The following is a 20,639-nucleotide window of genomic DNA, read 5'->3' as shown; positions in this document are numbered from 1 at the left end:
TGATTAGTGAACAACTACAATGGGGTATTTGCCTACGATTGATTTCAGTCTCCCAGTACAGTACAAAATCTTACAGAAGATATGATCAGTACGGTAGCAGACTGTGAGCATCCTTGGGGAAGAACTGGTTTTCAATGAAGTGAGTCGAAATTTAGCTGAACCTCAAAGATACAGGAGGGGTCGGGACCCCTGTCATTACAACATAGCATACATTTTAGGGTTTACCCTTTTTTATTATTTTTTTAATTTTTAAAAAATTTTTATTTACTTATGATAGGCACACAGTGAGAGAGAGAGGCAGAGACACAGGCAGAGGGAGAAGCAGGCTCCATGCACCGGGAGCCCGACGTGGGATTCGATCCTGAATCTTCAGGATCGCGCCCTGGGCCAAAGGCAGGCGCCAAACCGCTGCGCCACCCAGGGATCCCGGTTTACCTTTTTTTAGACTAATGCTTTCACACTGAATAGGCTTCCCTTGGTAAGAAAGCCAAGGTCCATTTTCTCATTTCTTTGCTCCTCCTCTACTCTGCCTCCCTTTGTCCACCAGGGAGGAAGGCCCAGCGGCAGTTCAGTGCATACTGACTCATCCCACGTGCACACTCCCACAGTGTCTACATCCAGCAAAGCTCCCTGACTAGTTGCTGAGCACCATCACTGGGGCCCTGGCAGTTCCATGTATCCTCCTAGCTCCCACTGAGGACCTGACAGAAGATCTTCTTTGGACGGCAGAAGTAGAAGCCCCAGCCCCCTCCAAGGTAAACTCATTTGTCTGAGACATTTTTTTTCTCCTTCAATAGAATTAAGCTATGAAATTATGAGTCTGGACATCTCAGATGATATATAGAATTATCTCAGTGCAGAGAGTTTCAAGTAAGACTGTGTTAATACCTGATACCTGGTACAATAGGGTATTTGATGAATGACAAGATCAGTTACAAACTGTACGGTAGTGAGCATTTTCCCCAATGTTTGTCCTTGAAAGTGAATTTTCCCTGATCAAAATGGACTTGCAACATCTTGCGTGAAATGCTCGAGCTTTTTTCATGTCCTCTATGTTTTGTTCCAGGGCCATTGACTCAACCACTGGTTCCCATTTGGCTTCCTTTTTTTTTTTTTTTTTTTTTAATTTTTATTTATTTACGATAGTCACACACACACAGAGAGAGAGAGAGGCAGAGACACAGGCTCCATGCACCGGGAGCCCGACGTGGGATTCGATCCCAGGTCTCCAGGATCGCGCCCTGGGCCAAAGGCAGGCGCCAAACCGCTGCGCCACCCACGGATCCCCCCCATTTGGCTTCCTAAAGAGAACCAAAGACCTGTGTAAACACTGTATATTGTGATACATTCCTCACATTTATTCTCTAATTGCAGGTGGATGCAGCAAGGAAGGACAATGTTCCTTTTTTTTTTTTTTTAATCATCACCCACTTTCTCAGGGATAATGTAAATAATGAAAGGTGAGAAATTCTTCTCTGCTTCAGTCTGCAGAACCACAATGATTCTGGGTTTCTGCTGGGAATGGATATTGAGATGTAATGAGAGAAACTCTCCTGTAAGAAACTATGACACCTGCACACCAATGTTCATGGCAGCAATGTCCACAATAGCCCAAATGTGGAAGAAGCCACGACGTCCTTCGACAGATAAATGGATAAAGAAGATGTGAGATATATATATGTGTGTGTATATATATATATATATATATACACACACACACATACACACAATGAAATACCACTCAGCCACCATAAAGGTCGAATACCCACCATTTGTTTCAGCATGGCTGGAACTGGAGGGCATTATGCTGAGTGAAACAAGTCAATCGGAGAAGGAGAATAATCATATGGTTTCACATATGGTTTCTTATATATGAGGAATATAAGAAATAGTGAAAGGGATTATAAGGGAAAGGAGGGGAACTGACTGGGGAAAAATTAGAGAGGGAGACAAACCATGAGAGACTCCTAACTGGGAAACAAACAAATGGTTGTAGAAGGACAGGTAGGTGGGGAGATGGGGTAACTGGGTGATGGGCACTAAGGAGGGCATGTGGTGGGATGAACATTGGGTTTTATATGTTGGCAAATTGAATTTAAATATTTTTTAAAATGTGCCCATGTGTGTTTATTTGGGGGTTCTTTATGCTGATCCATTGTTCTCCCTGCCAGTTTTTATGGCAGTATCATATTTGTTAGAGTATTGTAGCTTCAATTGCATTTGAAGTCAGGAAGAGTGGAGCTTCCACTTTTTTCTCATGCTTGAGTTTGTTTTGGCTGTGTGAGGTCCATAAGTATTTTAGCATTATCTGTTCTGTTTCTATAAAATGACATTGGGATTTTGGTAGGTGTTGTATTGAGCTGTACATTTCTGCTTCTAAGACCTGGTGTCCCAGGACCTCATAGAGTACCTGACATATGTGCATGGGCCCAGGAAATACCTGCAAATGAATGATCCCATCAGGCCAGCATACTAGTCAGCAAGGAACGAGGGACGGGTAATTATGTCTTCTTCATCTTTGGATCCTACAGCTCTACTATCGAGGGTGCTAGCCACTAGCCTATATCTCTCTGTGTATAACTAACTTCATTCAATCACTAATTAGCTCTATTGGGGATCCCTGGGTGGCACAGCGGTTTAGCGCCTGCCTTTGGCCCAGGGCGTGATCCTGGAGACCCGGGATCGAATCCCACGTCGGGCTCCCGGTGCATGGAGCCTGCTTCTCCCTCTGCCTGTGTCTCTGCCTCTCTCTCTCTCTCTCTCTCACTGTGTGCCTATCATAAATAAATTTAAAAAATTAAAAAAATAATTAGCTCTATTAATTATAATGAAAGAAAACACCAAATTGCTCAGTCACACTAGACACATTTCACATGTATGCATAAGAGTTAGAATTGGGCTGCTAAGTTTGGTTGTGAAAGCTATAATAGGCTTGTAAACTGAGAGTGTGAACAGTGATTCCCATGGCAGCTCTTATCACAATTCAGATATGCAACTGTGATCAATGTCTTATTGAAGGACTCCAATTCCACCAAGCCCAACAAATTTCTGAAAACACACAGAAAAAATCAGGGAGGTGCTGTATGACCCACCACAACCTCAACTAGAGTAGGAGGAATGGGCTTCTCTCTCCAATAACAGGATTGCTCATGTTTATGTGTCTATAGATTTTATTGTGGAGAGCCTCCAGGATCCCAGGAGTGAGGGAGAAGACTTTCCAGGTAGGGAACAGCACTCAGGTGGGAAACAATGGGAGAGGGTTCCAGGTAACAGTTCGGTTGTATCTGATGATCTGGAGACTATGAAGATGCACATGAAGTCAGAACAGGGAAATATGTGTAGAAGTCGGATTTGCTCATTTCATATTTGAATGACATATCAAAAGGAATTGCGCCTGTAGGCTTTGAGTGTGCTGCCTTTGAAAAAGTGTATCCTTGCTTTGCTCTCTAAACTATCGTTCCCATGAAACCTGCACACACACACACCTTTACAATTGCCAAATGTCAAGTCTTGGTTTTCTTTGCTTGGCGGTTCTTGGAAATTGTGCATGAGAGATTGGGGGACATTTCTCTTAATGATTTATCATGAATGGATTCTGGGAGGGACACAACAACTCTTACAGGCACCTGACCCAGAGACTAAGTTCTAATGTGGTACATGAGAGGTAACTCCCTCCCATTCAACTTCTAGGACATGTGACATCATGTTTCTGTCCTGCTTGCTCCTCCTTAAAGACCACTCCCACACCTAGATATGTAAAGAATATTCCCTCTGGCATTCTGCATATGCTCCAGTGTCCTTTCCCAGACTCCACACCTCACCCATCAGATGGGCAAATATGCTTCCATTCGAGGGAAGACTGTGTAGCTGCACTGCAGATGCTCCATGGCTAGCAGGAATTCTAGAGGACTGTGTGAGGAACTGCTGGTCCTGTTGCAGACACTTGTACTCACAGCCTCACTGAGCTGTCACCTGGCATTAACCAGACTCAGGGCAGAGACTCTGGCCAGTGGGTCTAAGGGTCACTGCTTCTCTTAGAACCAAGTGCTTCAGCCATATGGTGTTGGTCTTGCCCTCATCACATTCTTGTCACGACCACCCTGTGATCCTTAGGCAAGCCCAGTCCTTTCATTCCCATGGTCGGGGCACTGACCCTGGCAGGTACTTTATGTGGTCACATGGCCGTACATTTACCAGGGGCTCACTGAGACACTAAGAGAAATTGGACAAATTACCATCCTCTAGTTTTCCCTCACCCTCTGTAACAGTTCTAGGAATTTGAAGGGGTTGCTTAAGGTGAAAATGTCTCCTGAGTATGGTCATCTCAGGCTCAGAACAGACACTGGCTATGTGGAGGTGGTTGGCACTTTCTCCCTCAAGGTCCTCAGCAATCCCTGACCCAGGACAGCTGCTCCCTACACAAGAGGAACCCGTGGATTTAGTGGGTGGGTGCCAGCACACATATTGTCTTTCCTCTGATGCTTCCATATTCCACAGCAATGTGATTTGTGGAGGTTGACAGTAGAAAGGAAATGAAGCATATTTAGAAGAGGAAGTGGAACCAGGAAAGGAGCCAGGAGGCAGGAAGGTAATATCAGTCACAGACTGTCGTGGAGACAGTGATCTCCTGCAGGAGGGACAGAAGGGCACAGGCATCCATCCCTGTCATTGAGAGAATGTGACTCTGGAAAAGCAGGTCAGAGAGCAAAGACCCACTCCCTCCCCTGTAGACATGAGGAAGTGGAGCCTGGGGGAGGACTCAGAGCTGAGGACGAATCATTCAGAATTCAGGGTACCTCATCCCTGGAGCAGCAGGGGCTGGGTTCTCACCTCCACTAACTCTGCAGTTTCCCTTCCCATGGCCACCCCCACATCGTCACTGCCATATCCCCTCGAAGACTACTTTGCAGATTCCTCATCCTAGTGCCCCTCCCCACACCGGCCTGCCCATCATTGCTGCTGGCACTTCTAGCACCTCTGCACCAGCACACCTGTATTGTATTCTTACATTAATGCCTTTTTTTTTTTTTTTTTTTTTTGGTATTTCTCGGCTATACTCTTTTTCTGTGAGTTTTTTCAAGTGGTCATAAATTTCTAAAAGTCTTTCAGTAAAACTTAATGAAAGAAAAAAGAAAACCACATAAAAGTGGACCCATTCAAACCGGTGCTATTCAAGGGTCAACTGTATTTTGAAGGCACGGGCAACATGATTTGCTAATAAATTGGTTGTTAGTTAAAGATGACTCTATATTCACTGATCTGAGCAACCAAAGTTTGCCTTTTAGAAAGAGAGTAGACTGAAAGAGGAATGGTTCTGAGGAGAAGGATCAAGTTTTGTTTTGAATGTATTAAGTGAAAGATGCCAACTAGACAAGAGGAAATGTCAGAGACAGATGGAATAAGAGCATACCAGGAGCTTTCTCTTAGCTCACATAGGTAGCACAACAACACTGCCACATTTTTTTTTTAACACTGCACATTTTAAGGAGGAGACTGAGAAACAGAGATTCAGAGAAATAATAAGACTTACACAAGTTTGTACCCACTGGTGCTGGATGTAGGATTGAAGTCCATGACGCTTTGGCCACTACATCAGGAAACTCTTAAGAAAAATATTTGTGTACATTAGGACAGTTACGATCAACTTATTCTTGATTTTACTGTATTATTTTGGGGAGAGGTCATTAATTCTGATTCAAGCTGTTAACTCCACATTTGCTCCCAGGAAATAATGATTATTCATTAGTATTCTAGCACAGTTCTCAAATTTTAGAAAACATAAGACGCACTTGGACCCATTTTAAAAATAAAATTCCAGTGTCCCTTATTCAACTTGTTGCCTTTATCTACAAGCATATTTTTTTTTTCTGACAAAAATCTATTCATCCAATCCAAAATGAAACAATCAGGATATTTTGAGGGTCACAATTACCTAAATATTCAACAATTTCCATCTTTATCATGACATCTGAAAACCAAAGAAACTCCAACTCATATTTGGGTAAATGAAGTCAATATCCAATTATTCAGGTCTTACCTTGTTGGTCAAAATGGCGGTAATGCAATGCTTTCCTCTGGGAATTCACAATGTATTTTGAGGACATTTCTCTAAGGTTATTAGAAAGGATCAAAAGATACTTCAGGTGATATATGTACCCCTATGTTTATTGTAGCATTATTTACAATAGCCAAGATATGGAAGCAACCTGTGTTCATTGATAGATGAATGGATAAAGATATGCTATATATATCTTCTTGTTTGGGACAGGGCTGGTAAAGTACACCTTTACCTCTCCCCCATTCTTTATAATGTGTGGTTTCATATAAAGCATTCAGATGCCTTAAAAGCAGGTCTATACCTCATCCTACTGGGTGCTGTGCATACATTAGTGGGAAGATTGCTGTGGTTCCATAAGGAATACCTACATTTTCCTATCCTAAGTCAAATACTTGCACCATTAGTTACTTGGAGCCAGTTTGACATGACATTTCCCCTTTGCACAGCTAGGACAAGTGCTTCCACAAGGCCCTACCAGGCTAGAACATGTCCTGATATTAGGGTCAGGTTATTTTTTTTCCCCATGAAGCAAAAGCAACTTGTGGTTACTCACAATTTGTCCCTAACATCTAGAGGTTTTCCTGAATGTATCCTTTGTGGTACTCCAGGAGGTCAATGCCTTGACAGAAATGTCTCCCAACATAGAATAATACTCAGTAACTTTTTAGTACCCATAATCTCTTACCTTTCTTACTAGATTTAAAAGCTGAATAATTAGGATTGGGGATATAGAGTATAGCTGTGGAATATTTTTTTTCTGTCCATAAGAGCTAAGAGAGTAAATGTCCAGCTCCTACTACCTTTACCATCATATTTGACCACTTGAACTATCTCCGGGGTATAAATTCAGTCTGATGTTTAAAAAATAAAGTTGAGTCCTTCATGCCAATGTTTAACAATCCAATAAAAATGATTTCTGGATATATATTACCAAAATTTACACAGAGGGAGAAACCTAAAGAGTATAACCATTGAATAAATCAAAGTGTTGCTAAAGCTACATCTTACCCAATTCCCTCCCATGTGAAAAAGGATCTGGCCACTATTTTTAGCCTTTAATGAGTAATTCCCAAGTTATACAAACTCTTTCAGAAAATAAAAGAGAAATACACTCTCTAAATACATTTTGGAAAGCCAGCAAAACCTTAGTAAATTCAATCTAGTTCTCCAATTAAAAAAAAAAAAATCACCACACACAAATGGATTTTATTCCAGGACTTCTAGGAAATTTCAATTACCTGGAAACTTCTCAAAAAACTATGAATTACAAAAATAAAGGACGTGACCCATAAAATTATATCAAGATTTTTTTAAAAACTTAATTAGAACTTATCAACTGTAAGTATAATGATAATTGCTATAGTGGGTACTATGGGCCAAGTACTGTTCTAAATACCTAACACTTAGGTACTAATTTTATCCTAACAGGCATAGCTCTACTTTACAGATGGAAGAACTGACACACAAGGGAGCTAAATAACTTGCCTAGGGCCATACAACTAGAAAAGTAGTTGGAGCCAAGATTTGAATTAGGGTACTAGGCACAAAGTCAGTGTTCTTAACTACTGTATTATCTTGCTTTTTCTAAAAACAGGAATAGAGGGGTGTCTGGTTGGCTTACGCAGTAAAGCATGTCATTCTCATTCCTGAGGTCATGAGTTCAAGCCCCACATATGCATGGAGCCTACTTAAAAAATAATAAATAAACAAACAAACAAATAAAAACAGGAATAGAAGGAAACTTCCTAAACACAATAGAGTATTTATCAAAAACCAACAATGAAGTACCAGTTGTGAGATGTCTAAGAATACATGTAGAAGATATCAACGAGGACCCTCTCTGTGATATCCTATGATGAGACACCACTTCTGTCTTTAGAAGCCTCTAGTCTAGTCTGACTAGGGTGGGGAAGGGGATATCAAACCCAGTTTAAGGATGGTCCAACTGGAGACCAGAGTTTTAAAATTTTATTTATTAAACAACTACTATATGAAAATTATTATTTATGTACTAAGAGAACAGATACCATAACTAACCTGAAAAAGCCTACGACAGGTTGATATGAAAATACACACATACACATTAAGTTCAGAATAACTGACAAGGTAATTTGATAATAGTTGCATACTGTAGCAACAACTATTTGGAGGGACTGAGATCAAATGAACAGAAGTTTAACAGGGATGAAGAAGCATGTCAAGACGGTCTTTCAGAGATGAGAGGGATCTGGAAGAATCTAACAAACATTAGATCCCACCTTTTTTTAAGGTAGGGAACACAAGTGAGGTTGGTCTGGATTAGAATGGAAGTGTAAAAACTATATAGGGGAGGGCCTCAGCCAAGAAAAAGGAAAGGATCCATCTTGCAATATGACTTGTGTAAGTGATAAAACAGAGGGGGTGGAGGAGAATAAGAAACTAATTTCTGTCCTTGAAAGCACACAATCTGATGATAGGATGCACAATCAGCAATAGGTTAGATTTTTCACAAATTAAAAGAATGGGGGTGGGGGAGAAAGAGTGGGGCAAAATAATTTAAAAAAACTTCCAGTACATGAAATGTGTAATGTTTACTTCCCTAACAGTGGAAACAATTACACATGAGGATTCCCACCCTCCCACCTTCATGGCTCACCAGAAAGCATGTAAAGAATGGTACATTCTGATGAGCAGTTTTAAGAGATCACAGTAAACATCCTTCTTATAAAAAAAGCTTAACTCAAAGTCCCTTGGAAAATTACATCTTAAGAAACTGAGCGAGCCAGACCTGAGTGCTTCTCTCCAGTGTGAGTTCGCTGGTGGTGATTAAAAGTGGAACGCTGACTGAAAGCTTTCCCACACTCAATACATTCATAGGGCTTCTCTCCAGTGTGAACTCTCTGATGCACAATGAGTTGTGAGCTGTCACTGAAGGCTTTCCCACAATCACTACATTTATACGGTTTCTCACCAGTATGGGTTCTCTGATGTACCATGAGGCTAGAGCTATAACTGAAGACCTTCCCACACGCATTACATTCATACGGCTTCTCACCAGTGTGGATTCTCTGGTGGATAATGAGGTGTGAGTTTTGGTTGAAGGATTTTCCACACTCCTTGCATTTATATGGCTTTTCGCCTGTGTGAAGTCTCTGATGTCGAATAAGACATTTACTCAGACTGAATGCCTTACCACACTCATTACATTCAAAAGGTTTTTCTCCAGTATGAATTCGCTCATGGTCAACAAGTTGAGAATTCTGATTAAAAGCTTTCCCACACTCACTACATTTGTATGGTTTTTCTCCAGTGTGGAGGCTCTGATGTCGAATAAGACATTTACTCCGACTGAAGGCCTTGCCACATTCATTACACTCATAAGGTTTCTCCCCAGTGTGGATCCTCTGATGGTCAATAAGATTTCTGTTAGAACAGAAAGCTTTCCCACACTCACTACACCTGTAAGGTTTTTTACCAGTGTGAAGTACCTGATGACGGACAAGATTTTTACTCCGAATGAAGGCCTCACCACACTCACTGCATTCATAAGGTTTCTCCCCAGTATGGGTTCTCTGATGGTCAATCAGTTGGGAACTCTGAGTGAAAGCTTTTGCACATTCATTACATTTATATGGTTTCTCACCATTATGGAGTCTCTGGTGTTGAATAAGATGGGAGCTATGCCGGTAAGTATTTCCACATTCTCTGCACTCATAGGGCTTTTCACCCGTGTGGGTTCTGAGATGAACGATGAGCTGAGAGGTCTGCCTGAAGGTCTTACCACATTCACTACATGCATAGGGTTTCTCTCCTGTGTGGATTCTCTGATGCCCAATGAGGTGTGAACTCCGATTGAAAGCTTTACCACATTCATCACATTGATATAATTTCTGTCCCTTCAGTACTCTTTGATGTGCTGCAGCACTAGGGGACAGGTGTGGATGCTTCCCAAGTTCTTTATATTCATCACATCCACCTTTTGTGGATTTATCTTTGTCCTCATGTGTTATTTTGAAGAAAGCATTTTCCAGTCTGCTCCCTTCTTCATCTGAGGGTTGCCCTTCCAGCTTCTCTGAAGTACCTTCACAGGCAGCTCCTGCCTCTGGTTCCCCAGAAACTACTGCACAGAGCCCTCTTGACGTCCCATCAGATGACTCTGGTCCCTTAGAAACTGCCAGCTTCACAGGCAACTCTGAACACCGCATCCTAGTGTCACCTGCGGCCAAAAGAGAAGAAAACAACTTTTACACATTTCTTGTCCTACTGAGGAAACAGAGTCATCAGGAGTCTACGTACCTGAAAAAAACCTTCACATCAGGAGATGACACATTTTGAACAGGAGAAAAATGGGAAATAGCTCAAGCTTCTCTTCATGGACAGAAAGATGAAGAGGGGAAAGACAGTCAGTAGGGGAGGGTGGAAGAAGGGCTGTCAGGACACAGCCCATTAATTGTTCTAGTTAATTATCCAGTTAAAAGACAACCAGAAGGCAAGAGAGCAGACTGTAAAGGTGGTGTGACCTCACAGGAGTCACCTAGTAAAATGATGAACTATATAACGTCCTTTCCAACAAGATGCTGTAAGTTTCCATGGTTCCCAGTAAAAATATTGAGGAGAGGAGTGGCAAATACCTCAAATCAAAGATGACAAACAGTATGGGCAAACACATTCAGGGAAAAAAAACGTATCAAAAGAAGTGATTCTCACATGTGAGAAGATTCAGGTGACAAGATTCAGAGAAGCCACAGGCTCAGAAATGCTGGGGGAAAGTACTGGAAGGGACAGCAGAGCTCTAAAGGGGGGATCCTCTAGTCTCTGGAGCAATGGACTGGTAGAAGTCATACTGCAAGGACTGCATTCCTATAAAAATTAAGAAAGGGACTGATAATTTGAAATATGAATCAAAACATGTCTTTGGTATCTTGATAATGTGGAATCATAGAAAACTGAACAGCTAAATATTTCCTTTAGAATTTGGAAATGGTGGAAGAAGCAAGCGATCAGTCACGTCTAAACACAAAACTGTTGGTTCCTTTTAATCGTATCTTAACCAGGGCAAGCCGTCGTGGCATTTCAGCACACAGAAAGTCACAGGTATCACTGCCTCTCTGACTCCTGAGCCCACCACCCTCTGCCATGTTGGCTACTGTCCTAGACCTGCCAACCAGAGAACCTGTCCTGAAAACACTCCCTTCCAGGAAGCTGTCCTTGCTCTGTGCCAAGTAACTGGTCTCAATACCAGTCAGTCAATACCACGACTGACTAGACCAGGGCACGAGGCCCAAGTGTAGCTTCTCTAATATGTTACACCTCAGCCTCTGCTGCGGCCAGGAGCAAAGTTCTGCCCAAACAGAGATGACACTTAGTGGCTGAACCACCCTTAGAGTCCCTCTCTAAGTAAATTCTGAGCTGGAAATAGGGCAAAAGAAAGAAAACTAAAACAAGTAGGAGATCTAAGCTGAAATGACGCATGGAGAGAAGCCCAGCCATCAGGAGCCATTGCATGCAGAAACTGTGGCAGCGGAAAGTCTAATAATGCAGCGGCTATGAGGGGACAAAAGATTCAGAGTGAAGAAAATGAGTAGCAGTGGGAGGACAAAAGAGATACGCAGGGAGCAACTGCCTGACATTCCCTGGCATAAAAATTATTTGCTGTTGCTGCTGAGGGCCCTGTTTCCCAAAGGATGCTCTAGCTGGTGGGTTTTGTTTGATCAGGGTTTCCATTCCTTCAGCCTTACTGGAAGTAACACAGTAATGTTATACACACACAGTAATAATGTGAGCGGCTCCCTATTCCTTACAACTACAACTTCTAAATAAACCACCTTAGGCCAATTAATAATGAAGTAAAGACAATGCTGATAACTTAAGGCTGAGCGATGGGCACAGAGAGGTTCATTACACTATCCTCTCCGCTCTGTCTCATGTTGGCAACTTTTCACAATAAAAATTTAACAAGCAAACAAACAAACAAAAAAGAATGTAGCAAAGAAAATGTAAAGAAAGGAATGCAGACTACACTACTGGGGAACAGAAATCATTACCCAATGAGGCCACGCTGCAATAATTTCCCGGCATGATGCTCCGGTACACGGCTCTCTGACCGACTGCCGGACCTTTCCACTTCCTCTCAGTATAGTCCACAGACAGGAACTCGTACGCTGCAGACACCTGGAATGACAAGCTTCTATCGCTCAGGGATATTATATTCCCAGCCTGAAGACAGACACATCAGGGTATCAAGAGCCCAGGGTGGGGGCCTGGTGGGTAAAGGGTTGATAGGGGACAGAAGCTGGGATGACATATCTAAAAGGACAAGTCCAGGCCCAGACAGAGTCCATGAACTCAGCAGGCAGGACCTAATTCCAGAGGAAGTCATTAGGCAGGGAAACCGCAGGAGTAGTCTCAGAATTGGCCAGAGCCCTGAAGATGAGCGCTAGCTATGCCCAGGCCACAGACTTGGGAACTCATGGAAGACAGAGTCCAGCTCACCTGGGGCCTGACCATCTGAAGCACAGCTGCTGCTGCCTGGTCTCCTGACTTCCCAGCTTGGGAAAGGGCAGGCACCTGCGAAGCACACGGACCTGAGGGAGGAAAGAGAGCTGTGAGAACAAGCCCTGCCTCGGCTCCAATAGGGTCTGTGTCCCAGTGAGTGGGTTCAAGAGAACCCAGGCAGCTCCACACACTGCCTCTCATCCCTCTTCCATACAGGCGTTATTCTGAGTGTGCTGTGAATTTTCCATGCAGGTGTTATTCTCAGGGTGCAGAGGGTCCCTGGTCAAACAGAAATGGCCATTCCTCCCAGCCCTCCCTCACTTCAAATTCTCTGAAGGAAGCTATACTTCTGCCCACTTTCTCTCCCTGTGGCTTCCCTGGTGTCAGGCCAGCCTGATGTGCCCCTCACGTTTCTGGCCCCTCATTACTGATTTCTTTCCCTTCCTTCTCATTATGGACATTGCAGGCACTCAGGCCTCACAGCATCCCTTTTTGCTGTCACAGATCTCATTGACTCGCAATGCCCTAATGCTGCCTGCCTTCCCAGTTCCTAGCTCTCTTCTAGACCCCTATTACAGGCTTCCAGCTACCTACCGGACATCTCATTTGGGTGTCCCTCATCACCTGAAATTCAGAGTCAAATATGGATATTCTTGCCACTCTCCCTTCCTGAATCCAAATATTGGCCAAACTCTGTAATTTTCAATCCTCTTCATTGTTCCATGGATTCTTTCTCCACAACATGTTTCACGTCTGTCCATTTCTATTCCATTCAGCATTGCTCAGGCAATGATGACCTCACATCTGTTTTGGCACACTACCTTCTTACTGAGGCTCCCAGCCTCTTGTCTCACCATTCAATCCACAGTGGTCCCATGAGTCACATCAATTCTCCCAAAATATTGTTTCTAACACATGAGCCCCTCTCCAGCAAAATTTTCTAGCTTTAACCACAAAGGCCTGTAGAAGCAGACCCTGCACTTCCCAAAACACTTCCTCCTCATCCACCTTAGCGGGTTCCAAGGAACCCTAGAGTCTTTGTTTGTATCCTCTGCCCTGGTGCCTACCAGTTCTCCCCACCCCGCTTCAATTTGCTCCCCAATTTTTCACTGTCATGCTACCTCATCCATGAAGTCTCTGCTACCCAACCAGCCCATAATAATGTTTACAATGTCCATATTGGACATCATTTTCATGGCATCTGATATCTGGGGACAGATATCGCTCACTGTATCTTACAATGACGCCTCTTGCAGGTATGAGTGACTCTCTGTGAACTAGGTAATAAGCTCTTTGAAAGCAGTGACTGTGTACAATATATCTCTGGTCCCCAAAGTGCCTTATCCATGACATGTGTTTGACAAAAACTTGCTAAATACATGAATGATTAGAGAATAAGCAAAAGGAACAGACAAAGTCACCAGGAACGGAAGACAGAGGGCGGGGCAATGAGGGATTGCAAAAGGGTAGGTCAGGGATAAAGGAAAGGTGACTTGAGGAGAATAAGACTTGAGGCCAGAGCTGGGGAGTTGAGTACCAGAGTGCCCACTGGGGAAGAGATGTGACCCTGGGTCATGAGGAGGCTCCAGGCGGGCTCTAGAGGCTGAACCCTCACTGAAGGGTGAGGTAGGAAGAGATTCTTCTGTTGTACCCAGGGCTGTTGTCTCCTCCAAATGCATTTCCTGTTCCTGTGCAGGAGCTGAATCCTAAAGATAGGAATCACAATTGGATTCAAAAGAGTATCCTTCAAGGTTTGGAACCCAAAACCTCTAAAAAAAACACCCCCAAAAAGAAGCCAGGGAAAAGAACAGCCAATGTCCTAGCCCCACCAGTATAGCCTACTAGGGAAAAAATAGTTAAAGCAGAATCTATAGCTTGCAATCTTGCTTGCTATCCCTCTGTTGAACCTCTTGGTAGGAACCTGAAGACCAGATTATATAACCATTTCCACTTTGTCAATTCTTTAGACACAAATTTACTTATGGAGAACAATCTAGAAAAAGGAGCCAAGAGAGCATTCTATGCACTCCCTGTGACCTTAGCCTATAGAACAGACCAATCAGAAGTACGTAGGAAATAAATGAAAGGTATACATACCTATACATGCACATATGATACTACTGAGGCTGAAAGCAGAAGAACCCAGAATAGTGGCTGACAAACCTCAAGAGAGCTTTTCTAATTTTTCTCAGTGAATGTGTTTCCTCTTCAGAGAAGCCATTCCTAACCACGCTGACAAAGGGTAGTCTCGCTCTCAAATTACCTGATTACATATTCTATATGCTTTAACCCTTAAATTATCTATTTATACCTTTATTGTCTATTTCTCTCCCCAGTGAAAATATAAACTTTTCTGAGGGTAAGACCTTTGTCTTGATCACTCACTCCTAGAACAATGCTTGGCCCAATGCTGGTGTTCAGTTAATATTCGCTGACTGATTTTCTCTTGATAATTTTTTACCCTCTTGATACTTACTACTAGGTTTTAGAGTTATCTGCAAATCCAGTTTTCAATATGTACTATCCCTCCAAAATAACATATATAAAAAAGTCAATTAAAATCAGGTAACACCAAAAAAATAAATAAATAAATAAATAAAATCAGGTAACACCAATCTTCAGAGACCTTGAGAATACCTCAAAGCACAGGCATTTCTAATCCTTGCTTGTTGTCATCAAACCAGCTCCTCACAATCTCATAGTTACTTTTTCACCAGCATTCGGAGCTGAAAACCTAAAATACCATCTAAATGAATCACGTTTATCGGCTTATTTGCTTGCACTGGCACATACATAATACAGCATAAAATGAAAGGAAGTTCTTCCCAAACCCTAATGGATTTGCCCCGTTGGGTTACATCTGCTGAGATGTGAGGAGATTCTCTTCTTTACTGTATATCTCTCCAGCATAGTCCTAGAACCAGAAGTCTCCCTGGAGTCTCCACTGGACAGTTTCTATAAATGGGAGTTACAGCTCTTAAATACAGCTCTGTGGGTACTGGAAGATAGATCTTAACTACATCATGATAATACAAACTTGAAATTCACCAACAATTAAATGCTGGTTCAGTTCTGTTCATTACCTAGGACTCAGACTCCTAGGCTTTTTTTTTTAAGATTTATTTAAAAAAAAAAAAAGATTTATTTATTCATGAGACACACACACACACACACACACACACACACACACACACACACAGAGGCAGAGACACAAGCAGGAGAAGCAGGCTGCATGCAGAGAGCCTGATATGGGACTCAATCCGGGGTCTCCAGGATCACACCGGGCTGAAGGCAGCGCTAAACCGCTGAGCCACCAGGGCTGCCTTTCTTTTCTTTGTAGGCAAGAAAACCCCATTCCAATTTTCATTCCTATATGGCATTCCACAGCAAGATAGTAGGGAAAAACTAGTGGCTTAGAACCTAGGGAGCTGGAAAATTCTGATTCCTACACTTGGTAGGGATCAACAAAAACCGTAATTCAGTTAGAGCTCAGGGACAGAGAGAACATTCACTAATTCTGCCATCTTAGATGAATCAACCTCTCTGCGCTTGTATCACTTGTCAAATGGAGGTATGATTACTCTGCATAATCTGTAAGCCATATTTCAGCCCTGCTAGAAGCTGAAATAAGATACAGAAAATAAAAGCATTTAATACACATTGCATGATTCTGCAGCCCAGCAGGGATTACTCTACAGTCCTTTCCAGCCTCACTCCTGCTGAGCGGAATGACTCTGATCTGCAGTGATACTCCCTAATCTCCTCTGGCAAACTGCCATGTAAAAGATTGTTTATTCATTTAGCCATAAATACATTTTCCTTGCCTGTGCTCAGTCCCATCTCATGTCTTCCACATCAGAAAACTTAAGCTCGCAATAATGGCAGAATAAGAAATGGAAGTCCCAAGACCCTACTCCTAAGCAGGAGCCAAGAGTGTTCAGCTGCCCTGTCAACTATTAGTCACTTTCTTAAGTCTGTGACTTAGTCACCTGTTTCTGAGGCTCCCTGGACAAAAGATTAAGTTTTAATGGAGGGGGCATTCTCTTCAGCTAAAGCAAACAAAGGTGGGAAACAAAGAAATTTTTCTTCCACCCTCCTCAGTAAACGGCACTCAAAACAATTTCTTCAGCTACTTGTTAAATCTAATCGCTCTCTAGACCCTGGTGATGGCTGATTTATTCCTGTATTTACTTTTGTATATGAAGAAATAATGGTTGACAATGGATTTAATGCCAAATAAGCTGGTACTCTTGGAAAAAGGAGTAGCCCTCAGACTCCAATCAACTGGAACTGATTCCCTAGGCATAAATATTTTAACTATGTTTCTTAAGCTATGGATAAAATGATATGCTGGGTACTTGGGAAATGTAATATACTAGTTTTCCCTGGTAAAGCTCAAAGGAGTAAAAGAAGAGGGGACCCTAATCCACTCTGCTTGGTTAATTACAAGAAAGCAATTTTAGACTCCTCAGATAGAAATGACTTATCCATGTGTGATGGTCAATTTAGCACTAATCTGGGTGTTATGACCGTATTTTGTACAAGTGATCAAAATCCATATTTAGTTTACTCTAAGTAAAGATTATCCTAGATCATCTGGATAAGCCTGACTCAATCAGTTATAAAACGTTGAAATCAGAGCTGAAAGTTTCACGAAAAAGTAATTCTGCACGTTGACAGCACCTTCAGCCTATGCCTGCATTCTGGTTGACCTTTCCTGATGGCCTGCTCTACAGAGCTGCGCCACCAGCTCTCATAACCACATAAGCCACTCTGTAGTAACAATATAAATATATACACAAATATAAATATATAACATATAATTTCCTACAGGTTTTGCTTCTTTGGCTAATCCCTGACTGATACGTCTGGCCATAGAACTAGTTAGCCCTGTGGTCCTAGAAGCCAGATTTCCCCGTTATCTTACGGCTGACTTTCCAACTTTTCCTCTAATTTGAATTACCTTGGCTTTAAATTTGAGAAAACTCTATGAAACAGGGTAAACTAAAATTAAGATTAAAGAAAAGAGAGAGAGAGAGTGAGAGAGACCCCAGTTGAGTTAGAAAAGAAACAAATGATTATGAGGCCCTGAAATGTCCCCTCTTAAAAAGAACCTAAAATGCAGGAAGAGAAATAACAGACTCTGCAAAGTCCGAGGAAGTAATGAGAACTTTTCAAATGAAGGCCCATGTTATCAACATACCCAGAAATCTACTTCTCCCTACCACACTCCCCCATTCTAACCAGTATGTAGATCTTCTATCTGCTGGGAGTACTGTGTAGATCTCCAGGTTGAAGGGAGGCTCATGACACAGTATTTCACAACATGATGCACAGAGCTTGTTTGGGATCTGTATTTTTGTTTACGGCCTGAAGCACAAAACTATTTCCTCTCTACCCATGTAACTGGCTCAGGAATCCTAAGGGCAAACCAGCCTAGAGCCTAGGGAATGGAGAATGACTATTCTCAGGCTAATCCAAGCACTAGAGAATGGTTCCAGATGGCATTCTAGACTCATCCGCTCACCTCTCTTGGTCCACTGAGGTGTCTCTGAAAATCCTCCACCACAGCCACAGCCTCTTCACCACTCTCAGGGTGATGTAGCTGCACCCAGGTCCGTAACTCTCCAGGTAGGATGCTCAGGAACTGCTCCAGCACGAGCAGCTCCAGGATCTGCTCCTTGGTGTGTACCTCTGGCATCAGCCACCAGCGGCAGAGCTCCCGGAGCCGGCTCAGTGCCTCCTGTGGCCCAGACATCTCATGGTAACATAGCTGTCTAAAGTGCAGCCGGAAAATTTCACAGACAGATGGGTGGTTCTTTTGGAGACTACAGCCCTGACCCCAGGTCTGGCTCCCTGGCTCTTGCTTCATGGTCTGGCGGCCCTCCTGTTTCTGGAAAACAGCACCCCTAGGGATGAGGCCTAAAGTTCCCTTGCCTTGGGTGGCCATTGGGACCTCAAAGGGAAACTTGTTTCAGCTGCAGTTTGTCCAATTAAAATGATGCTTTGTACTTCAGGTCTCAGGAACTGTTTTCAGAGTTGGGGGCACAGGGCGATGGGGGTGTCACCTACAGAAATATCAAGACAGAAATTAGAATCCCAGAGTGTGGAGTCCTAGACTAATGACAGACCATCCACAGTTAAAAACCAAAGCTCCAGTAATGTCTGGGTGGCTCAGTCAGTTAAGCATCTGACTCTTGGTTTCCACTCAGGTGATGATGTCAGGGTCATGAGTTGAGCCCCACGTGGGGCTTGGCAATTAGCATAGTCTGCTTAGGATCCTTTCTCTCTCCCACTGCCCCTCCCCCCACTCACATGTGTGCACACGCTTGCTCTTTCTCAAAGAAATAAATCTTTTAAAAAACCCAAAATCAAAAAAACCCAAAGCTCCAGGGGGAAAAAATGAGGCACAATCAGGGCAGTCTCTAAGCATCTCTCTAAGGGATGTCCCTCCTTAAACCTTCAGTGTCTTCCATAACCCAAAATGATAAAACCTAAATGTCTATACCTAGCATTCATAGCCCTTTACCAGTTGGGCCTTGGGCTCTGTTCTAGACACATACCTTACCACTCTCCCCAGGTACCCAGGCCAGAGAGGCTGCAATGATCTCCAAATGAGCAATATGCAAGATGATCCAAAGGGTATATAAGAACACATGAAATTGTTACTTAACTCATATTTAGTTTATGTTTTATAAAGGGTATTGAAATTTGTAAAACAGTACCTATATTTAATTTACAAGTACACCTATGATGGAAGTTAACGCTGAAAGCTCTTCTACTCTTCTCCATTGTGACAGAGATGCACAACCGAGTTTGGGACTAAAGCTCTGGAGACACAGCTAGAAGCCACTCATACTCTAGCCCTGTTTGGATATTTCTTTTTCAACTTTTGACAAGCTTCTACTCACCTGTCAAGACCCAAAACAAATACCATTTTCTCCTGAATGTTTGCTTTCCCGATTGCCCCGTGTAGGAAGAAAGCTAGTAACCTCCCTCTCTGTACTTCTCACTAAAATATCGTTGTTTTAACTAGTTTATGCAGAACGTACCACTCACACCCTCATGGTAGACAGCCACTGAAGGAAAGGAACCCAATGGAGCAAATAAATGCCAGACCTTTTCTACTCAACCACCTCCCACAGAAAACCTTCCTGATCTCTCCCCGCTCCCTGCAGTTATTGCCTCAGTGAGCCCACAGTACCTTTCTCATCCAAACCTCTACTAGAACACCTCTCACACTGTTTTTGTGGTTCACACTGCATCTCCATTTTGTAGAAGGACTCAAAGTGCAGGCCTGATTCCCCATCTTTTTCTGTAAGTGTGTGTACAGGGCACACAGAGGTACACATCTGGTAAACGAATGAATGTGGTTCATTTGGCTGACACCGAAGTGGGAGAAAACTTTCTTCCCGTTTACATACTGAACTCTGAGAATCAGCACCTTGGCGGTAGCTGGGGCATCTATGCTAGTCACCACGCACTTCAGTAACCTTGGTAAGCTACTTCTCTCTAGGTTTCAATTTCTGTAAAAACAAAACAAAACTAAAATAACTGTTAATTGTGCTCTGAGATCCCACACCTGTACAAAGTTTGATCATTTTCCTACTTCCGTAACAGTTCGGAACGCTCAGGGCTACTCTCACCACCTGCACTTTCGGGTCTCCAAGTGACACTTCACACGTCTGACATTTCAAGACTCTGCCTGACCCCCTTCTGATGCTTCGTATGGTCTCTCAGGGCAAGGTGGGGAAAATCCCCATCTACATTTTGCGTTAAACCAGGGCTTCTGCGGCGCCGCTCACCTGGCCACGTGTGCCTTTTCCCCGCTGTACCGGCAGGTGCAGGCTCCCGGCCAGGCACCGGGTCCGGGGCGCGGGACGGAGCGGCGGCTGTGGCGCGTCCCCGGCCCGGGCGGCACCTCCCTCCCACCCCGGTCCGCTCACCCGGGTGCAGTCGCCTCGGGCCTGGGCGCGGAACGCAGTCGGAGCCCGCAGACGCCAAAACAATGGCCGGGCCGGAAGCGTGAGCAGGGCGCACTTCCGGCCCCTCCAGGATCCCGGAAATCCCTGCGGCGAAGGGCGGTGCGCGCTTCCCTGCGGGCGGG

The 20,639-nt window shown here is 43.4% G+C and overlaps 1 protein-coding gene across 1 annotated transcript; it reads right to left on the bottom strand.

Moving 5' to 3' along the window:
* Positions 1–7,098: 7,098 nt before the first annotated feature.
* Positions 7,099–20,631, bottom strand: ZKSCAN7 (zinc finger with KRAB and SCAN domains 7). The gene is made up of 6 exons (XM_072793584.1): positions 20,479–20,631; positions 18,060–18,600; positions 14,070–14,238; positions 12,530–12,621; positions 12,082–12,208; positions 7,099–10,253 (listed from the first exon to the last, which is right to left on the bottom strand). The coding sequence occupies exons 2-6, from the start codon at positions 18,480–18,482 to the stop codon at positions 8,803–8,805; spliced, it is 2,262 nt and encodes a 753-aa protein (XP_072649685.1). The 5' UTR covers positions 18,483–18,600; positions 20,479–20,631; the 3' UTR covers positions 7,099–8,802.
* Positions 20,632–20,639: the final 8 nt, after the last annotated feature.

The sequence above is a fragment of the Canis lupus genome, chromosome 22 (genome assembly GCF_048164855.1).
Source record: "Canis lupus baileyi chromosome 22, mCanLup2.hap1, whole genome shotgun sequence".
In the NCBI taxonomy this organism is placed as follows: domain Eukaryota; kingdom Metazoa; phylum Chordata; class Mammalia; order Carnivora; family Canidae; genus Canis; species Canis lupus.
Note: the sequence above shows the minus strand (reverse complement) of the source record. Positions and strands in the feature narration are given on the sequence as shown.